This window comes from Cnephaeus nilssonii (assembly GCF_951640355.1).
Source record: "Cnephaeus nilssonii genome assembly, chromosome: 5".
Taxonomy (NCBI): domain Eukaryota; kingdom Metazoa; phylum Chordata; class Mammalia; order Chiroptera; family Vespertilionidae; genus Cnephaeus; species Cnephaeus nilssonii.
The window spans coordinates 46,740,837-46,763,427 of record NC_137076.1 but is presented as its reverse complement, the minus strand read 5'-3'; the positions used below and the strand labels follow the sequence as shown (position 1 = coordinate 46,763,427).

The 22,591-nt window shown below is 37.8% G+C and overlaps 1 protein-coding gene across 3 annotated transcripts in view; it reads left to right on the top strand.

Annotated features, from left to right (window-relative positions):
• The window catches only part of FSTL5 (follistatin like 5), a gene marked incomplete at both ends in the record, with an annotated part of 536,981 nt that overhangs the window by 475,815 nt on the left and 38,575 nt on the right, over nt 1-22,591 (top strand). For all 3 annotated transcript variants that reach the window (XM_079773039.1, XM_079773038.1, XM_079773037.1), the window contains 2 exons: nt 9,364-9,471; nt 15,953-16,077. In XM_079773039.1, the coding sequence (XP_079629165.1) occupies nt 9,364-9,471; nt 15,953-16,077 (233 nt within the window). The remainder of the gene's footprint in view (nt 1-9,363; nt 9,472-15,952; nt 16,078-22,591) is intronic.

Here is a 22,591-nt window from a genome sequence, read left to right as displayed (position 1 = left end):
CAGAATGATTTGGACAATTCTGCACCAATCTATTCTATAGAAATTGAGAGATTACCTTAGTTTATAAAATAAACATTTCTATACTGGGTATATTCAATCTAGTATTCTTTGTGATAGGGACATTATTTTTTAAAATATATTTTTATTGATTTCAGAGAGAAAGGGAGAGGGAGAGAGAGAAATAGAAACATAAATGATGAGAGAATCATTGATCAGCTGCCTCCTGCATGCCCCTACTGGGGATCAAGCTGCAACCTGTGCATTTGTCCTGACCTGGAATCAAACCTTGACCTCCTGGTTTTTAGGTTGATGCTCAATCACAGAGCCACACCAGGAGGGGGACCCTACCTCTTGAAGCCTATTGTTGACAATAATTATCAACCTAAAATATTAGACATATATCATTTATTAGATTCTCTTTTTTCAAAATTAAAAGTATCTTCTTTGCCGAAACCGGTTTGGCTCAGTGGATAGAGCGTCGGCCTGCGGACTCAAGGGTCCCAGGTTCGATTCCGGTCAAGGGCATGTACCTTGGTTGCGGGCACATCTCCAGTAGGGGGTGTGCAAGAGGCAGCTGATCGATATTTCTCTCTCATCAATGTTTCTAACTCTCTATCCCTCTCTCTTCCTCTCTGTAAAAAATCAATAAAATATATTTTTTTAAAAAGTATCTTCCTTGATTTGTCTAAATTCTATTTTTTTTAACCATGTATAATTTCAGTATGTGGACATCTTTAGATAATGAGTTCCAAAAGTCTACCACCTGCTGGGTAAAATATTGCATCATTATACTTGTCTTAACAGTATTGTAGAGTATGTAAATTTTAGTCCCCAAAAGTACATGCTTAAAGGTGAATAATGAACATCCTAAATATTATTATACTTGAAAATAATTCATCTCATAGTTTCAAATTTCTAATTTAAAAACATGTAAGTTAAAGATTTTACAGACTTAGATATTGAACCCTCTGTTTTATAAATTAACTAGAGGCCCTGTCCACAAAATTCATGCATGGGGGTGATGTCCCTCAACCCAGCCTGCACCCTCTCCAATTTGGAACCCCTTGAGGGACACCAGGATCACGCCTAAATGGGCAGTTGGACATCCCTCTCATAATCCAAGACTGCTCTCTCCCAACTGCTCTCCTGCCTCTGCCTTATTTCCCTTAAGTGCTTCTGCCTGCCAGCCAGATCACTCCCTAACCACACCCCTGCCAGACTGATCAACCCCTAACTGTTCCACAGCTGGCCCGATTGCCCCTAACTGCCCTCCCCGGCTGGTTTGGTCCCCACCCCCAACTGCCCTCCCCTGCAGGCCTGGTCCCCCCCAACTGCCTTACCCTCCAGGCCTGGTCCCCCTCAACTGCCCTCCCCTGCAGGCCTGGTTCCCCCCAACTGTCCTCCACTGCTGGCCTGGTCCCCCGCAACTGCCCTTCCCTGCAGGCCTGGTCTCCCCCAACTGCCCTCCTCTGCTATCCCAGTCACCCCTAACTGCCCTCCCTGCTTGCCTAATCACCCACAACTGCCCTCCCCTGCAGACCTGATCCCCCCTAACTGCCCTCCCCTGCTGGCCTGGTACCCCCAACTGCCCTCCCCTGCAAGCCTGGGTCCCCCCCAACTGCCCTCCCCTGCTGGCCTGGTCGCCCCAACTGCCCTCCCCTGCAAGCCTGGGTCCCCCCCAACTGCCCTCCCTTGCTGGCCTCGTCACCCCTAACTGCCAACAACTGCCCTCACCTTCAGGTCATCTTGTGGCAGCCATCTTGTGTCCACATGGGGGCAGTCATCTTTGACCACATGGGGCGGCCATCTTGTATCTTGGAGTGATGGTCAATTTGCATATTGCTCTTTTACTAGATAGGATAATTCAAGTAATTCACATTTTAAATTTACTTAAAGAAATATTTTAACTACTTAAAAAAACATTTGAAAAACTTTATTTGTAATTTAAAACTTTATCTATATCCATGGTTATAGTCAACTGCAAAGTACAAAGTTAATTTTATAAAAATAAAGCAACCTTTCCTAATCTGACCACTTTTTTGTATCCCAATTAAATTAGATTTTCTGATTATGTGCTGTACCTGGGTTATTTGTTTATTTTTAATCTGAGTATATTATACAGAGGCAACTAACAATATTCTTATAATCAAACTTTAATCATCTCCCAAATATGATAGAAAGTAATATAGAATATTGTATAGTTTGGATATAGAAATGTGACAGTGAAGTCCAAAATCAAAGTGCCTTATTATTGGGGAAAAAAATAGAAATATAACCTTATGTTTATTTAAATTTATTCTTTCAAGCTTTTTTTTCCAATCAGATTAAAGTAGGTCTCTAGTGTTTAACACTGACCTTATCTAGGAAACCATAATTCTGACTTTTTTTTTTGCATGTATTGATGGTGTGGCATGATATTAAATAAACATTTCAATACTAAACATTTAAAAAGTTAATCAACATGGTTACACTTTATTATTAAAATAAAAAAATAGTTTCTTAACAACATAAGATTTTACAACTTCATGATAAATTATTACCATTAGGGTATATTTGTTTCCAGTATTTTGTTTCAGTATTATTTCTACCTGCAGCTTTAAAATGAAAGGTCACAATTTTTAAATAGAATCTATAACCTTGGTATTGTTTTAAACATCAAATGGCTCTTGCTTTTCTTCTTAAAAAAAATTTTTGTAAGAATGTTATACAGGTGATGTTTTGCTCTACAGATGATTAACTAATAAACAACTGACCTCATTTTGTCTTCCATGGAGCAAAATCAGGTTCTGCTTGGATGCAGCAGTGGCTTATTGTAGCACCTCGGGAGTATTCTTAAGTGTCATCAGCAGTCTCCTCTAGCCATTAGCACATTATCTTGAGAATCTACATCATTAGTTTAAATTAGGTTCACTTAATTAGCCAGCTGGTACTCTCCTTGTCAGACTGATAAACAAGCTGTGCCACACTGTTCCTTCATGTCAAGATTAAACCCCAAGTCTGTGTATCTTTCTTTGGTGCTATTCCCAGAATTTCACCCTTACAGTATAAGCCATCTTTCTAGAAGCTGATACAACTGGTCCGTAACCAGTGTAGCATGCTTTTAAAATTATTTGTATTTGTCATATCCCCTCAGGAAATATTGATGTATTTGTATGTCTATAGGTATGTTGGAATTTTGAGGGAGTTAAGGTTTACAGGTCAAATCAACAAAGGAAAAAAAACCCTGATAGTGTAAGTAAATTGCACCCTTAAACAATGTTTTAAAATAGTAAAGAAAAATATTTATATCAATATATTTATAAAGCTGCAACATATAAGAATATTATATTATATAGCATATGTTAAACTTATTTTTACAAAGCAATAAGATAAGAAATTAATTCATCCTATATAATAAAGAGGTAATATGAAAATTGACTCTCACTCCCTCGCACAAGATGGCAGCCCCCATCTGGTCAAAGATGGCTGCTGCAGTTGGCTGGCAGGTGAGGGTAGTTGTGGCTATCAGGCTAGCAGGGGAGGGCAGTTAGGGGTGATTGGGCCTGCAGAGGAGGGCAGTTGGGAGTGACCGGGTCGGCAGGAGAGAGCAGTTGGGGGTTACCAGGCCAGCAGGGGATGGCAGTTGGGGGTGATTTGGCTAGCAGGGGAGCAGTTAGGCATCGATCAGGCTGGTAGGGGAGGGGGTTGGGTGTGATCAGGCTGACAATCAGGTGAGCGGTTGGGAGCCAGCAGTCCCGGATTGTGAGAGGGATGTCCAATCTGGAACATCCCCCGAGGGGTCCCAGATTGAAGAGGGTGCAGGCTGGGCTGAGAGATACCCACCCCCCAGTGCACGAATTTTATGCACTAGGCCTCTAGTTATAATATAACACTCTGAAAATGCTACTTACATGGAAGATTAAGAAATATAGACTCTGGAACCTGAAACATGTTATTATAATAAAATTAATTAAGTTATTTGAAAGAGCTTTGTGAAAATGTTGAATAAATCAATAAATCCTTGGATGAAGGATTCTGGCTTAATTATCTGAATATCACTAGGCCAAGCATAGTCTACTATGTATACAAAATTATAGTGTTTATGATATGGAAGAAAAATTTCCAACTTATGGTATCAGAACCTTATATTTAAACAAAGTCTTACAGAATTACTCAATAGGTCAAAACTGATCTTCTTTGTTCTATTTTGGTGAGGATTAAAATCACCTGCTACAAATAAGTCTTATTTCCATAGGCTTCTAAAGGCAAAGTTTGAAAACAATTTCTCTGGCAAAATAATATTAGTAAACAAATGCAAATTTATACTAAGTAATAAATGAGCATTCTATGAGGTTAATTTTGAGGTGAAAGATAAGCATATATAAAATGCTTATATTCATATTCTTGAACATTGTCTTTTAACTAATATCATTTTTGGTATAAATGGTTGGTGGATTGGAGACATCAAGGGATGAATAGTAGGTGAGGGTGTTTAAGAAAGAAGACTGGGGAGTGGCCGGTCAGGTACTGCCTGGTAGTTATTATAAGGAATTTTAGGGTTTATTCTGCGGGACATGAGAACACTCTGTAGTGTTGTGAACAGATTTGTGTCATGATCTGTCTAACACTTACACCCAAAAATAAAATCACTCTGATAAATCTGTTTATAAAGTTGATGAGTATAAAGTTAGAAGGTAGAAATCATGTGATGAGGTTAGAGATGATAGAGGCTCTGTGAATGGTGGTAGCAGGAGAAGAGCCGGAAAGAGGTCAGTATTTAGAAGGCAGGTGCAATCGTGTGTCCTGAGGTTGTGAGATATGGGAGGGAGAGGGCAGTCAAAGATAATAGAATATTTACAATCCTTTTCATAAAATGTGGAGAAATATTTTAACTATTCATTACCCATAGACTTACAGGTTTAATTGTGGAAAGAAAATTATTAAAAAGTGTCAAAAATAGCACATTTCTCTTTTACTAGTGAATGGTTTAAATTTACTGATCATTTAGAGTAATTTCCAGAATATACTAGCAAACATTTTGTAAAATCCAACATAGGTAATTTATTCCTTTCAAAAGTGGATGATGTAAGTAGGAAAATATCTGTTTGGTATTGTGTGTGTGTGTGTGTGTGTGTGTGTGTGTGTGTGTGTGTGCATTTTCCTGAAAATTACATTATGACAAGGTTAATCTGGAGAACATTGTTTGGGAATAATTTCATCATTGTTATATTATTTTGTTGCGGAAAACCATATAAATGTTTCTTCTGTAAAATGTGTAATATCTGCACACTTGAAAACTTGTAAACTGATTTTTCCCAAGACTTAAACATTTTCCAATAAAATACGTTAGATGTACTTTCCTTCATTTTGAGCTGTATATCTTTTTCAGTTCTGGTATGCTCTTATATCCAAACAGGAAAATAAACTAAATTAAGTACCAAATCTTAGAAATGATGAAACACAAAATGTTTAAAACTTTAAAAAAATAGTGTCTGCCGGGCCAATGTGCCAAGAGGTCACGGTTTGATTCCCAGTCAGGGCACGTGGCCGGGTTGCAGGCTTGATCCCCAGTGTGGGGCGTGCAGGAGGCAGCTGATCAATGATTCTCTCTCATCATTGATGTGTCTGTCTCTCTCTCCCTCTCCCTTTCTCTATGAAATCAATAAAAATATAAAAAAATAAAATAAATAAAAATAGTGTCTGTCTTCCCATTCGTGAAAATATTCATACTTTAAGGCTCAGGTAATAATCCTCTTCTCTCTGTATCCCTCATCCTGTATTGTTCTTCTTCTGAGATTTCAGGGCATTTAGTCCTTACCTTTATGTTATAACATTTTAAGTTCTTCTTTCACTTTCTAGCTCTAAATTTGTAGAGGACAATGACTGTTTATTTACCTTCTCTTCTATGTATCTTTTATCATTTGCTAAGTAAGGATATTACGCCTCTAACTTTGAAACACTATGATGCTAACTGTTATATAAATGACTCTAGTTCAATTAGTTTTTTCTAATGGTAGCAGTAGTATTTTCATGGTGCTTATTATTTACCAGGCACACCCTAGGCATTTTACATTTACTACCTCACCTATTCACAACAACCTTTTGAAGTTGCTGTTATTACTATCTTCACTGTTTTATAGAGAAAACTGAGCCGCACAAAATTTTAGTAACTTCCTATTGTTTTATTGTTATTATTATTTTAAATTTAAGTGAAGATGCTAAGATTTGAAGTCTACTTTGGAGTACATGCTCATAAGCAGGTGTATACTCTCAATGATTCTCCGCTTATGATACTGAATATATTTGAGCCCATGAGTTTCTTTCCACCTTCCAAAAGAGAGAGAAAAAAGAGTATTTCTTATACATGAGGCATAAATAGGAGGGCAACATATCCAAACATTGTCAGGAATTAAACTATCAACCAGGAGGGATGGTCTTTCATGTGCACAGAGGTTCCGACTTTGGGAAGGAACAGAGACTATCAAATCCCCAGCCTTGATGATCACTGGTTAGAAGACTCCTGGTAAGACAGAGACTGTTTCCATAACCTGTTTTATGTGGATGTTAATATAACATATGGATTGTGGTATGTCCATGTCAGACAATGCTTCTGTAAGAACTTGGTGAATAGAAAAGAACTTTATCAGAGCTGGAAATTTTTATTCAAATTGTTCCCTAATATTGAAAGATATTTAAAGATTTTGGATCTTTTAAAAATATATTTTTATTATTTTCGGAGAGGAAGGGAGAGGGGAAGAAAGAGAGAAACATCAATGATGAGAGAGAATCATTGATTGGCTGCCTCCTGCAGGCCTCACACTGGGGATCAAGCCCACAACCCTGCATGTATCCTGACCTGGAATCAAACCGTGACACTAAACCACTGAGCAACACCGGCCAGGCTCTTTGCACTTTTTATAACTGTTTCTGAAAAATTGAATAATAATGAGGTCTTTGTTATTGTTGCTTTGGTGTTTGTATTGACCTATTTTATCTTTAACATTTTAAATATCTAAAGGTTATCCCATTTTAAGCTGCATGCAATGATCCTGACCATTATAATCATACATGGATCAAGTTTAACATGTTGAGAGGAAAATATGAAAAATTAAAGGAAATCTTATTGCTTTATTAATGTAATGGTCAGTGATGGCTTTTTTTGCTATAAGTGCATTGAAATGATCAGTACATGAAGAATTTAGATGAAACATCTGGCACTTATTTGAGTATAATTAACAAAACACCATACTAACTATTTCTTAAGAAATAAAGCCATTTAATTATTTCAACTAACATTAAGTCTAGGGATAGTTATTCTAGGCTTATGCAGCTACTCTAGGTTATAATCAATAATTTAGTTTCCTTTCATTTTTCTCTGGCTGAATCCTCAAAGTGTTGACTTTCCCTTCTTAAGTTTATTGCTTTATGGCCTCAAAGTGGCTTTGGAAATTGAGGCTTAATATTCTCATATGGCAACATTCAAAATAGGAAGAAAGAGAAAGTGTGATGCAAGGAAGGCTCCTGTTGTTATTGTCTCTTTTGATGGAATGCAATATTATTCTCAGAAAACATTTATCACAATCCTATATAATAAAACCCTAATATGCAAATCAACCAAACAGTGGAACAACCACACACTGACCACCAGGGAGCAGACGCTCAATGCAGGAGCCGCCCCCTGGTGGTCAGTGTGCTTCCACAGGGGGAGCTCAGCTCAGTCAGAAGCCAGGCTCCTGGCTGGCGAGCGCCGCAGTGGTGGTGGGAGCCTCTCCCAACTCTGCAGCAGCGCTAAGTGGGCCTTAGCTGGCAGGGGACATCCCCCGAGGGGTCCTGGACTGCAAGAGGGCACAGGCCTGGCTGAAGGCCACCCTACCCCAGTGCATGAATGTAGTGCACTGGGCCTCTAGTAATTTTATAATATACTAGAGGCCTGGTGCACAAAATTTGTGCATGAGTAAGGTCCCTAGGCCTGGCCAGCAATCAGGGCCAATCTGTGGGGCAACCAGCAGGGCGATTGGGGGGCCCCTTTGGCACCTCCCTTGGCTGGCCTGGGGCCTGTAGGCTGGGGGCAGTTCCTGTGTTGAGCGTCTTTCCCCTTGTGGTCAGTGTGCATCATAGCGACCAGTCGTTCTACCGGTCCTTCCAAGGTTTGGTCGATTTGCATATTAGACTTTTATTATATAGGATAAACTAGAAAATGCCTGTGACCACCCCTAACCCCTGGAGAGGCTGGAAAACTTTATATTTGTCAAAAGGCAATGAAATTAGTCATTGTCCCTGAATCTCTGGTGCTCATCTTCCCTGAGAACATTGCTGCCCATCTAATACCAAAACAATGCCATCTTCTGTTAGCAAGGAGGAAAGGGATGAGGACACTGATACAGAAATATTAAAATAGGTCTTTTCAGAAATATAACAATTACTTCAGTAATCCAAAAACAGAGATAAAACACAGAGCAAGGTTTTAGAAAAAAATTCTTTGTAAGACTAAATTGCCAACATGCTAGTTAAAATGTGATCTCCATATGTTCAACCACAAAGGTAGTTTACCTTCAACTAAACCCACTGAGAAAAGGATTAAGTTATGAACTAGGACTTAGGAAATTCTCTAAGGATATTCCAACAGAGCTTTGGAAAGAAATACTTTCAATATTGAATAAAAGCTGTTTTATTTAATACAATTTGTTTTGTGTTATAAAATTTATCTATGCGAGTACTACAGCAAATTACTTTGAAAAGGGCTTAGCTTGTAATATAAATAGCTTAAAATTAAAGTGAGTGAAATAACTGCCTGGAAGCAATTTATTTTCTGGAAGTTTTATTTTAAGTTAATGCTAAATATTATAAATATTAGCAGAAAAACACATTTACCATATCATGTATGGTACAATAAATTGGTTATCCTTGTTTCTGTGATTTTAGATCTCTCATTAAGGGAAATAAAGTAGGGAATCTGTTACTAGAGTTACAGCCACATTTCATATTATCAGTGTCTTAGCATTATAGATGGTCAAATTCCATAACCAGCACTGGGATGGAAAAAACCTAATACTATATAAACTTAGTTCTCACCTGTATTCAACAACTGATTAAAATGCACATGTTAATCACTTATATCTTGAGTTTTTTAAATAGCTTCTCCATGACATACAATTTGCATAGGTAATGAGTGAACATAAGACTTTATAAAATGGCATAAAAACATGTTTGAGTAAAGTATCACATTTCCAAATTAATCAAGTAAGAGTTTAGAAAATTAGGTAATTAGCAACATACGTTATAAATCTGACATCTAAACTCTTGAATTCTTCCGTAATTTCTGGCCTAGTTTTTAACTAATGTTTCAGTGTGTAAACATTTTTTTTCAACTCTTATTTTTTGCAGGCAGTAAGCACAGACCCTGTCCCAGTTAAATTACACTATGACAGATCACATGATCAGGTCTGGGTGCTAAGCTGGGGTACCTTGGAAAAGACTTCTCCAACACTTCAGGTAAGTCCATTTCACTATATTTGAGCAATGATCGTTAAACCTTTAGCTATCTCATTGGGTATTATAACCATTTAACAATTATATTCTTCCACCTGAGGACTGTACTTTAATCACATCTAGATCTGCACAGAAAGAGTAAAAGAAAGTTGATTTCTCAGCATGTTTTTTAATTGAAAAGTATTGTAGGACATATTTATCAAAGGTGGGATGTATATGCTACAAGCATAGTCTATGATGACAAAATTGATACTGTTAGGAAAAAAAACAAGTTGAAATTTACCTTTCAACAGTTTCCTGCCTCCCTGCAAATTTCATAAGAATGTTTTCTTTTTTTTATTTCAGTTTCTCTTTTCAAAACAGGGCCTATTGGGTGGGGTACATGAAACAGAGACCATGAGAGGTAGACAGAGTCTCAAAGCAGATCTCCACTTTTCTCCAAACAGCTAGAATTTTGTCATGTGAGCACAGGCTCATTTCTAATTGGGAATTAATGGGGTGTCATTTGTGTGGAACTTGCTTCTGTCTTGAAGTTGCTTATATGAGACCTTGACATATGCAGAAAAAATATAGTATACATTTGACAATGACTCTTTGGCACTTTATTCAGATTTTTGGATTTGTAAGTTTAAATAGAAAAAGAGAGAGAAAAAGGGAAGGAATGTTTGGCCCTGAAACTGCCAATTTTCTATTTCTAAACCACCTTGTGGTTAGAGCACCACCTTGTACATGTCTCTTCCTACAAAGTCTTACATCATTCGTCTTTGGCCAGTTTTCAGTAAATCTGTTGAATGCATGTCATTTTTAATTAATTGTCAGTACCAATACTGTTAATGTGTCTGAAGTATTTTCTGTATTACAATATTTAACTTACAAAGAGCAGATTTATTGAAATGAAATAATTTAAATAAATTATTTAACTACCAGAGTTAATGGTTTATTTTACATTTCACTAGGAATATGTGTCATTTGAAGCATCTAAAATATGATACAGTATTTCAGTTATCTATTGCTGCAAATCAAAGCACTTCAAAACTTGAGGTTTTCAACAAAATTCAAGGATGACTTACCACTCACAAATTCTGTGGCTTGGCAGTCTGGGTATTTCTGTGGGCAAGATCAGGGAGCACTCGCTGAAATGCTGAAATCATTTGTTAGCAAGAGCTGGGAGGTGCAAAACGGCCTCAATCTGACCTCCGCCCGTGGTGGTAGTACTTAGCTGGGTGTCTTGTGTGTCTTACACGTGCTTGCTCATCCGTTGGATGGACACCTTCACAGCATAGTGATTCCAGGTTACAAGATACGGGAAGTCGCTAGGCCAGTTGAAATCTGGGCTCCAGGGTTTACATAAATAACTGCATTCAGCCTGTTGATGGAAGCAAGTTACACTGCCTGCCTAGATTCTAAAGGATGGAGTAATAGCCAATCTCTTGATGGAAAGAGCACAGTCTTCACTGTGGACCACTGTCTGAATGATCTGCCTCAATATGCTCACAGGCTCTCACCATTTGATAGTTTGTATTTAAATATAATCTTGACAAGATAAATAGAATAGGTATGATTTCAAAATAACTTTAGGCAAACATCTTTAATAACATGCAGAAAGGGGGGAAAGTCTTTTTACAAGTGTTAAGGAACTTTCCACACATTATCCAGCCTTCTCAAAATGGATTCTTTTTCTCTGAATAGAAAGAGAGAGAGAGAGAGAGAGAGAGAGAGAGAGAGAGAGTGAGAGAGAGAGAGAGGATTATGCTAATAAAATTTATTTCATATTTTATTTTGAAATGTTTTTGAAACATTTTGAAATGTTTTCTGGCACACTTGAAAATATGAAATAAAATTTAGGAAGTGAGAAATATTCTTAAAATATTATATAACAAGAAAATTTACTTACATAAAGTGTGTGTGTGTACATACATCTATATGTATGTAGATGGTGGGTGATGATAGATGATAGATAGATAGATAGATAGATAGATAGATAGATAGATAGATGATAGATAGATAAAGAAAATGCAGGGTCTATGGATCAGAGAATGAACCATTTCTTACCCATGGAGCATGTTAGCAGCTATTCTCCAGCTCCACCCCCCATCGGGTGATGTGGGGAAGACCAGTGTTACCCTGCAAGTGCCGCACAGTTGTACTACAGGAAAGGACCCTGAAAATATGTGTCCTATGTTTTTTTAGGCTGCTTCCCTCAGCCCATCCTCTCCTGTGAGAGACAGAGATTATTTCTCAGAAATATATGCAAATCTTGTCCTGGGAGGGAGGGACAAGTCAGTACCCTGGTATGTCAAGAATTGACTCAAAGGCCTTAAGTTTCTAAATATCTCAGGAGCAAAGCACCATCTCTAGCATCCCAGGCACTTTTACTGACATCATCCTTTAACAAAGTTTGCCAGTGCCCTTTGCTCAAAAAGATCTGACTCTGCAAAAATGCCAAATATTCTTAGATAATTGTCTCCCAACAGAACAGGTTTATCAGGAAACATCCCCAAAGAAAATGGGTTTTAAGATTTGCATGAAAATGGGAATACTTTTCCTTTGGAGAAATGGCATTCACCAGATCAAAAACATGAACAAGCTCTCACTTTTGCTAGAGTGTCTATGCCACATGTTGAAAGGTTAGACTGGAAAGAGAGATTGATGCTAGAATGTAAAGGCTAGTGAGCAACTTTTTTGCCTTAATTCTGTGTATCTTATAAGGGTACCCACTGACCCTTGAAGGAGCAAAAACATTTTATTAAGGACCAGAAAGCCCTACTTACATTCCTTCTTCTTTGTTTTCCTTTTGATTATTAGTAAATCTGTAAATCTTTGCCAATTATGAAAGCAAAATATGTTATTTCTGTGATATTTATAATTAATAAATAAAAACACATGTACTGTGATTTTAGGTATGTAAGACAATGATTTTCCCAATTAGTGTTCTTAAGTGAATTCGCAAAGATTTATCAGAGTTATTTTTTAAGACATCATGCCTGATAAGAATTTAAGAAATGCTGTCCTAAAAATCATGAGTCTGTCATCTGCACAGTTTTACAATTTCTCTGTAATATCTTTTCAAATGCAAAACAATTGGAGAAGAAAATATTTCTAAGAAACAACGTGGAATAAAGTCCTTAGATTTGCTATTGGTCAGAAAGTAGGCCACGGCCAGATGGGGTGACATTGGGAGGTGGAGGCTCTGGGTCTGTGGAAGGCACCACACCTAGAGAGGCCAATGGCAGGATGCCGTTAGGAATGAGCCAGGGGTTGCTGAAAGATGGGGCATATTGATTAATGTGCATCAGATCAATCTGTGCATCCTTGCATTTAGTCGTCTCAGTCCTGAATTTGGCCATCCATCACGTCCTGCTCAATCCCAGCAGTGAGAAGGGCCCAGAGGCATCAGGGAACAAAGTCCAGATAGCGGGAGCTGGGGAAGCAGCCTTGTGATTTTACAGCCAGGACTGTGCCAAGCACATCAGTGATGCTCAGTTAATATGCCTTTAGTGGCATGACATATTTTTGTGTCAGTAATTTTGGGAAGGTTAGGATGCAATGCACACATTTTAGTATTGTATGAATATTAAATCCTGTGATGCCTGGAAACTACTTAGAACACATATTGACACACAGCAAGCTCTCAGTAAATACTATAATTGCTTCAGTCAGTAAAGTATTATTAACTTCTAATACAAGTACATGCATTTTGAGTTATACACTATACAATCAAAAGGGAAAAAATTTTGGAGAGTTCTTCCCTATTACTCTGTTCACCTTTATTAAAGTCTTGCAGATATTATTATGAATGGCTACAATCCCAGTGCCAACTTTCTACTGATATTCATTAATAAAAATAAAACACACAGATATAGCCCTGCTGGTGTGGCTCAGTGGTTGAGCTTCGACCTATGAACCAGGAAGTTACAGTCCGATTCCCAGTCAGGGCACGTACCCGTGTGGGCTAGATCGCCTATTGGGGGCATGCAGGAGTCAGTTGATCAATAATTCTTTCTCATCATTGATGTTTCTGTCTCTTTCTCCCTCTCCTTTCCTCTCTGAAATCAATAATAAAAAATATATTTAAAAAAACAAAAACAAACAAACAAAAAACAGGTATAGTGTCTTTAAGGTTGTTATCAACACTTTGGTTCTCTCTCCTTCTGGCGCATGCTGAGCTCCTTTTGGTTAGGTGGAGCCATATGACTGGTTCTGGCAAATGAGAGCTGCTGTGGATGGGAACATTTGAGGTAGTCAGCTGCTCCTTCAGTGTGGAACACTGAGAGGTAACAGTGGATATCCTGCAGATTCCTCAGGGAACGTAACGGGTGTGAAACAAAATCTTTATTCTCTAAGCCACTAAGACATAAAGGTCTGTTTCCTGTTATGTGTTTTTTTTAACTGAAACATAACTGAGCTATCCTAACTTACAATAATTTATATATTTTTACTGAGCATGGCAATTTTCAGTGGAACACAATGAATATATACTCACTTGAAAGAAAATTAACCTTTCAGAATAAAAGACCCCTAAAAATAAAAATGCTATTTACTCCTGTCATAAAAACTAAAGGAAAAGACTCAGTTTGGAAGGAGTCAGTCAATACTTTAGGAAGCTTAATTTGGGGAATATATGAAAAAGTGGGGAGGCAGGAAGATACTTTAAAAAGCTAACAGAACAGTTGTGCAGCAGAGTAAAAAAAATAAATAAACAAACACATGGAGGTATGAGAAACTGTAAAAAAAAAAAACACCCTGATAGAATTTGATCCATAGTAGGATATCCTATATCTGTGGTCGGCAAACTGCAACTTGCGAGCCACATGCGGCTCTTTGGCCCCTTGAGTGTGGCTCTTCCACAAAATACCACGGCCTGGGCGAGTCTATTTTGAAGAAGTGGCATTAGAAGAAGTTTAAGTTTAAAAAATTTGGCTCTCAAAAGAAATTTCAATCATTGTACTGTTGATATTTGGCTCTGTTGACTAATGAGTTTGCCGACCACTGTCCTATATAATAAAAGCCTGATATGCTAAGTGTCCAGTTATCCAGTCGACCATTCAACCAATCAAAGCATAATATGCTAATGATTTGCTAAGGCCACTCAACCGCTCGCTATGATGTGCACTGACTACCAGGGGGCAGAAACTCTGACCAGTAGGTTAGCTTGTTGCTGGGGTCCGGCCGATCAGGACTGAGCAAGATGGGCTGGACATACCCTGGAGCCCTCCTGCAGTCCCTCCTGGCTGGCCAACCTCCCATGTCCCTCCCTGGCCCCGATTGTGCACTGGTGGGGTCCCTTGGCCTGCCCTGAACCTTCTCGCAATCTGGCACCCCTTGGGGGATGTCGGAGAGCCAGTTACTACCTGATCCCACTCAACTTAACACTGGAGCTGCCCCCTGGTGGTCAGTGTACTCCCATAGGGGAGCACCGCTCAGCCAGAAGCTGGGCTCACACTTGAGAGCTCAGCAGCCGTGACAGGAGCCTTTTCTGCCTCCTCGGCAGCACTAAGGATGTCCGACTGCTGGCTTAGGCCCACACCCCAGGGGAAGCGGGCCTAAGCCATCAGTCAGACATCCCCCAAGGGCTCCCAGACTGTGAGAAGACACAGGCACCGGGCCTCTAGTGAGTAATAAACTTTAAATGTAGTTATCTTTTCTTTAATGGACTATCAAAGTTTTAAAAATCAGCCCTGACCGGTGTGGCTCAGTGGATAGAGCGTCAGCCTGCGGACTCAAGGGTCCCAGGTTTGATTCCGGTCAAGGGCATGTACCTTGGTTGCAGGCACATCCCCAGTAGGGGGTGTGCAGGAGGCAGCTGATTGATGTTACTAACTCTCTATCCCTCTTCCTTCCTCTCTGTAAAAAAACAATAAAATATATTTTTTAAAAAAAGTTTTAAAAACCAATTAATGAATAGTTGGAAAGAAGAAAACTCTGATGAAAACTTACTTAAATCTGTTATTTTACATTTATAGGAGGAAAATGTTTTAGAATGAGATTTTATCTATTCTAGGATTTCTAAGATTTAAAATATTTGGTATGATTTATTTTGGAGTTTTCAGTGCCATGCTTCCCCCTCTGTTTCATGGGAGGGCCAGTTGTTTGTTCATCAATTATACCTCAACAAAGCTGTTTTTAAAAAAGGAAGGAAACTAACATCTTATTTACATATGTATGCTTGCTTTTATTATTCTCGTTATAGCAAAGTTAATTTTTTATAATACAGTCGTTGTTTAATAGCATATTCATCTTATATTTTAAGCAGGAACTGTTCAAGACGAATTGTTTTCTTTTCTATTTTTGTCTTTGTAAAAACTGAAGTTTTTACTTTGAAAATAAGCAATTACAAAATTCCAATTTGCTTAATAATATACTCATTTTGAGGGTGGCAATAAAGAGTCTGTGCCAGAGATTATTTTCTTGTCTAAATACACAGAAAGCTGATGCTATTAAGGGAATGCATTGCCAAGATCTAAGCAGGATGTGTTCTGTGTAGGTAATAACCCTGGCCAGTGGGAATGTGCCTCACCACACCATCCATACCCAGCCCGTGGGAAAGCAGTTTGACCGAGTGGACGACTTTTTCATTCCCACTACCACACTGCTCATCACCCACATGAGGTAAGTGCTAAAATGAATGATCCATTTTAGATTTCTCTCTAATCTTGACAGAAAGCCACAAGAAACCCTAACACACATTTCAGTTACACAAACAAGACACACAAAAGTGCACATGATTTAGTTTTGTCTCATGTGCTTGATGAATTTTTATCAATATTAGTGATGAATTTCCTGTCATATATTTCTTCATAAGCCCAATACAAAAATGAATTTATAAAGATAGAGTTGCATTTTTTAAATTGATTTCAGAGAGGAACAGAGAGTGAGAGAAAGACAGAAACATCAACATTAGAGAGAATCACTGATCGGCTGCCTCCTGCACACCCCACCCTGGGGATCCAGCCCGCAACCCGGGCATGTGCCCTGACCAGGAGTTAAACTGTGACCTCCTGGTTCATAGGTCTGTGCTCAACCACTGAGCCATGCCGGCTGGGCGAGTTGCATTTTTAAATCAAAATTTTAGTTAATATTTTTGCCAATACTAATAAGTAGGGTCTTATTAGGCTTTTGCAAAATACTGACATTTGAGTTGAAATGAAATGTTTGAGGTCTGTACTTTGAGAAAACATGGTGTTGGCATGTTCGATCTCTGTGTATTTACAAGAGGTGAGAAGGTAGAAATTTCTAGTGACATCACTCGGAAGTTTCATGGAAGTCAGTTAAATGCTTAAAAGGGGGATACTTTGGATATATCACAATTTCTAGAATTATGTATCTTCACAATTTACTGAAAAAATTTAAAAAGTATTGCTTAATAATGTTACTGAATCTGAACCAAAGTAATATGTTGACCTGCTATTAAAGTGAATTCCCATGAGGGGGAACTGCTCCAGCTATGTGCTGTGAGCCAATGTTTGACTGCAGTGTATATGTGCTTCCCTCATATTAAATTAAAAATTATCTCATCTAAAAGTTCAAGTTGTAAGAATTCTGAAAGAATGAAAAATTCAAGTTGCAAAATTAAAAGGGGGATTAATGAATCAGAATTTTGGCTCACAGTCAAGACATTATGTACACTGGTTTTTGTGCAGCGAAGTATGTAAGAGTTTAAGTATAGTTCTCAAGCAGTTGACCATTATTTTCAGAATGCCTGTTATATGCTTAACAATAAAGTGATTAAAAACATAAATACTATCACAATTATTACATGCTTATATGGAAAATAAGTAGAACTAAAAAAGTACATTATTTGCATCAAAGTAATAATAATTTGTAAGGTCTGGCTGCAAACACTATAATTCAGAAACTAAAAAAATCAGCATATGAACTGAAAATGGTACCACACTTGAGATGTTACCTAAAAATATATGTTTTTATACTTACTTTATGAAGATAAAATGTTATTTATTGGCATTGACTATTATGATAAATAAATATTACTTTGCTATTTTCTCATTGTTGATAAATTATTACTAATCAATAATTTAATATGTAACACTTGCTTTTATTTACTCCATTATCCCACTACCACAGTGTTAATACAATTATTTAGGGCAAAAGTCCTGTGGTTATGAAACCAATAGGGTTAAGAGTGTATAGTTTTAGGTATTTATTTTACCTTACAACAAGTAACTTGTGTCCTTATGGTATATATAAAAAAAAGCTTCCAAGGTAGGAGTTTAACTTTGTCTGGATGCAGTAAGTGTTATGTGTAATTCTGTGTTTGTATGTATAGTTGATATACTTTCAGAACACGGCATCTGTTTAGGCGTCAACACGATTATGATCTTCTGGGATTTGTAGCTAATAATAATTAAAAGAACATCCACATACTGTGAATACATATAAGGCAAAATTGTACTTTAGATATTTCTATATATTATAAGAAACACCCAAAAGTATGCCTGAGTGTATTTTTAAATGTCTTTTTTTCCTTTTAGGGATGTATAATGAAATGTGTGAGTGTTTTGCCAATATTTGTAAGAATACTAAATTAAATTATAGCAATCCTACCTGCATATAGATCCCATTTTAATGAATGTGAATGATCAAATTTCGTACTGCACTTCAAAGTAATTACTCCTGTTACTAAAGTGAAGAGTAAGTGTAAAAAGTAGCATTCCTTTACAGAAATAAACTATTAAATATGTAAAGTATCTTTAACATAATGAGCACTTGTTCCACCTCAGGAAAACGTAGGTATGATATGGTCCTTTCTCCTGCCAATTCACATACCACATTTTTCTAATGAAATTCCGCATGTGTTTATACATGTGTTACTGAAATTGATCTTGTTATGAATTGTGTTTTTCAGCATTTGAGACTATTTTCTCACTGTTATACCTATTTCCAGGTCAATCAGAAGGTCTGACACAGAATATGTTTTTAATTAATACTAGTTTTCTTCCTCTGACCTCTCAGCACATCAATCTGTGTTTTTTTTCTCAGATGGCTATACCCTCATTTCAAATAATTTATATCTCCTATGTCTGAAAAGCCCCTGGACAAGTGTCAGGATTTTATATCCTTAGTGCCTAAAAACCTGTAGGCACTTAATTCATGTTTCTCATAGGAATGGAGATAAAGAAGGAAGAAAGTGCTGTACTGTTTCCTAAACCAGAATATATAGTATCGAGGGAAGAGCTGTATATCTTACACTCCTGACTGCATTTCTCAGTGTGTAACACAATAGCACACATGCAGCGAGCTCCGCCTCAGGAGCGCATGAATTGTGTGGGGGCAGCGAAGAGCAGGAATAAGAACTTACATCTCCTGTCAGGCAGAGCTAAGCCTGCATGTCCAGCAACACCCTTTGCCATGGGCTCTCACAGGTTGAGAACCGCTGCTGTACAGCCTAAGACCATCGGAAAACACAGATATTTACATTATGATTCATTAACAGTAGCAAAATTACAGTTATGAAGTAGCAACGAAAATAATTTTATGGTTGGGGGTCACCACAGCATGAGGAACTGTATTAAGGGGTCGCGGCATTAAAAAGGTTGAGAACCGCTGTTGTAGAGTAAGAGCTTACTTGCCCTGACGGGTTTGGCTCAGTGGATAGAGCGTAGGCCTGCAGACTGAAAGGTCCCAGGTTTGATTCCGGTCAAGGGCATGTACCTTGGTTGTGGGCACATCCCTAGTGGGGGGCGTGCAGGAGGCAGCTGATCAATGTTTCTCTCTCATTGATGTTTCTAACTCTCTATCCCTTTCCCTTCTTCTCCGTAAAAAAATCAATAAAATGTATATTTTAGAGTAAGAGCTTATTAGTGAAAGTACCCCATTTTTGTTTTATTTGTACCTTCCTTCTCCATAGAAATTAGAAGATTACCTGAGCCCTAGGCTGGGGATTAATCAGATACATCAATGCTACACTGTGTTTGATCTAAATCAAAATGGTCTGTAACACTATAGTGTTCTGTTAGTGGACCAAAAGTCTGTCCCTGAGTTTTTAGTTCTTAAATATGAATGTTTGTCCAGGCAATAATGCAGAAAAACTTCAGAGCAGCATGTAACCATTTGTGAGCCCCACTTGTGAATATGAGAGGTTGCATTATTAGCCTGTCTCCCCAGTAGTTCCAGCTACTTGCTGAGCTTCTGAAAGGGACTGAATAAATGCTTATTGACCAAGTTTATTTTTAAAGGTTATTAAAACTCTATAGTAGATTTTTTTTGCTTTCCATTGAATGTATTGGGGTGACACTGGTTAACAAAGTTATACAGGTTTCAGCAGCACAATTCTATAGCACATGATCTGTACACTATGTTGTGTGTTTACCATTCAAAGTCAAGTCTCTATCCATCACCATTTGTCCCCACTACACCCGCCCACCAACCCCCGCCACTGTATGTGAGTTGGTTAATTCCTCCCTCCACAATTATTTAGGGAAAATTTAAATTACTTAAAATTTAGTTAATAACAACTTTCTGATTCTTATTGAAATATACTTATTTAAATTACTATATGTTTTTAAGGATAGTTTACCTCTTATGTTTTGTTAATTTTAACAGAAATGATTCCATTGAATATTTAATAAATGATGTATTTTTTACATTAGTAATTCATTGCACAATTCAGTTAACTGGCAATGTATATTAACTAGACATTCATTTTTCAGATTTGCAGTTAATAGGGAATTTTCTTTAAAAACCTTAAGCTTCAATAAGTAATTTATAAATCATGAATCATAAAGTTAAAGAGATTATCCAGTGCAAAAGAAGTGTTTTGCAATGATCCAATCTAATAAAAGAGTAATATGCAGATTGACCATCACTCCAACACACAATATGTCAGCCCCCATGTGGTCAAAGATCCTGCCCCCATGTGGACACAAAATGGCCACTACAAGATGGCCAACAGGAGAGGGCATTGGGAGGCACCTGGCCTGCAAGGAAGGGCAGTTGTGAGGGACCAGGCCTGCAAGGGAGGGCAGTTGGAGGTGATCAACCCTGCAGGAGAGGGTAGTTAGGGGTGACCAGGTCGGCAGAGGAGGGAAGTTGGGGGCCAACAGGCTGGCAGGAGAGCAGTTAAGCATCAACCAGGCTGGCAGTGGAGTGGTTAGGGGGTGATCAGGCTGGCAGGCAGAAGCAGTTAGGGGCAATCAGGAAGGCAGGCAAGCAGTTGGGAGCCAGCAGTCCTGGATTGTGAGAGGGATGTCCGACTGCCCGTTTAGGCCCAATCCCACCAGGATCGGGCCTAAATGGGCAGTCGGACATCCCTTGAGGGGTCCCAGATTGGAGAGGGTACAGGCTGGGCTGAGGGACAACCCCCCTCCGTGCACAAATTTCATGCACCAGGCTTCTAGTATGAAAAATATAAATTTCTTATATGAATAACTTCAATTTGAAATTTTTTCTATACATAGATAGGTAATATTAAAGATAAACTGTTAAAATAAATATACATGTATAATTTTTAGAAGAAACTATATGTCTATTGATTATTATAAAAATTAAAATAGTTCATTATTTTTCAATCAAAAGTATTTTACAAATGGAAAGCAAAATATTTCATTATTCTACTCATAATTTCTATCCAAAGAACTAAATTATTATAATTCTAGTAGCCCTGCGCACGAATATGTGTGCCAGTAGCTCTCTGCCACCCTCCTGTAGCTCTCTGCCTGCTGCCCTGCCCTCCTGTAGCTCCCCCCATCCCTCTCCCCCCCCTCTCATAGCTTGCTGCCCTGCTCCCCCCCACCCCCCGCCGTAGCTTTTTTCCGCCCACTTGTAGTTCTAGTTTGCTGCCCCACCCTCCTGCAGATTCGTGATCTGGTCATTACGTGGTTGGTCCTTACGCCTCATGGTGTAATGGATAAATAGCATATTCCTCTGTTATTATATAGGATAATTACAAATAAATAGATGTATTTGAATAATATTATAGTTCTAGTACTCTTAAATTTTTTATGATATGGCTAATGCATGGGGGATTTAGTGGTTTCTGTTATCATTTTTTTAATTAGCCAGAAATTAAAAAGTAATTTGAAAATGCATTTTTTGAGAAAAATGGTGTTACAATCATTGTGTTAAATTTCAAAGCAATTAAATTCGCAAAGAATGGACACTTGCATAATTGATTATTATATTTTTGGTACCATTCTGAAAAGAAAAATTTGAATGTCAATTTCTTGTCATGATATGTGTATAGATTACAACTTTTTCTGCAGGTGCTACTAAAGTTTATATATAAGGAATGAAAAAACAATTGGTTTGCAGGAATTTATCATGTTATCATGGGGGTTTTTTTTGTTTGTTTGATTTTAGTTGTGGGTAAAGATTAAGGGGTTGAGAATAACTGAGAAAGTAAGAGAAGCTAATGAGATGGCAGATAATCAAGATACCCTTGAAATGTTTTTTATAATTCTTCCAAAGAATGATTTCTTTTTGGTTAGTGGGAGACAAAAATGAAACTACATGAAGGCCAATGTGGTACAGAGATAGGAAATTTGATACAGCTTAATGCACGATTCCAAGAAGACCAGAAAAATATAAACTACAACAAATGCAAGAATTAGCAGAAGTCTTTCTTAAAGCTTTTGATTGTCATGAATAAAAATAGTTGGAAGGTAGAGAATAGAATAGCAGCAAGATATTTTCACCTAAGATACAGCTAACATTTGGGATACTTAGGGCTATAAGTAAGAAATTGTTTAATATTCTCATTGACTAAACCATATATTCAATGCAATTTAAATCAGGTACCACTTAGTGAGCAAAGATGTATTTATATCCTGACCCTTGAAACATCTGCAAATCATGCTTCCTCTAGCTCTTGTCCTCTCTCAAGTTCGAGTGCTGTGACTAGAGACCAAGGTAATTCCATCTAGTTCAAGCATGTGGATGTCAATTACCAAGGAGGACACTTATAGTAAATATAAGAAGGAAATTACTTCTTATTTACATACCACTCCAGGACTAGTCCTATACATAGAAAAGGAAGATGCCAGCTTAGGTGATGCTATTTGAGATGCTTTGAAAGGCTAGCCTCCCCTTTAAGTCACCCCCAACACCACCATTTGATTATGTTGCCTAGAATTTCAAACTCCTCCTCTTGTTTCTTTCCGGTATATTT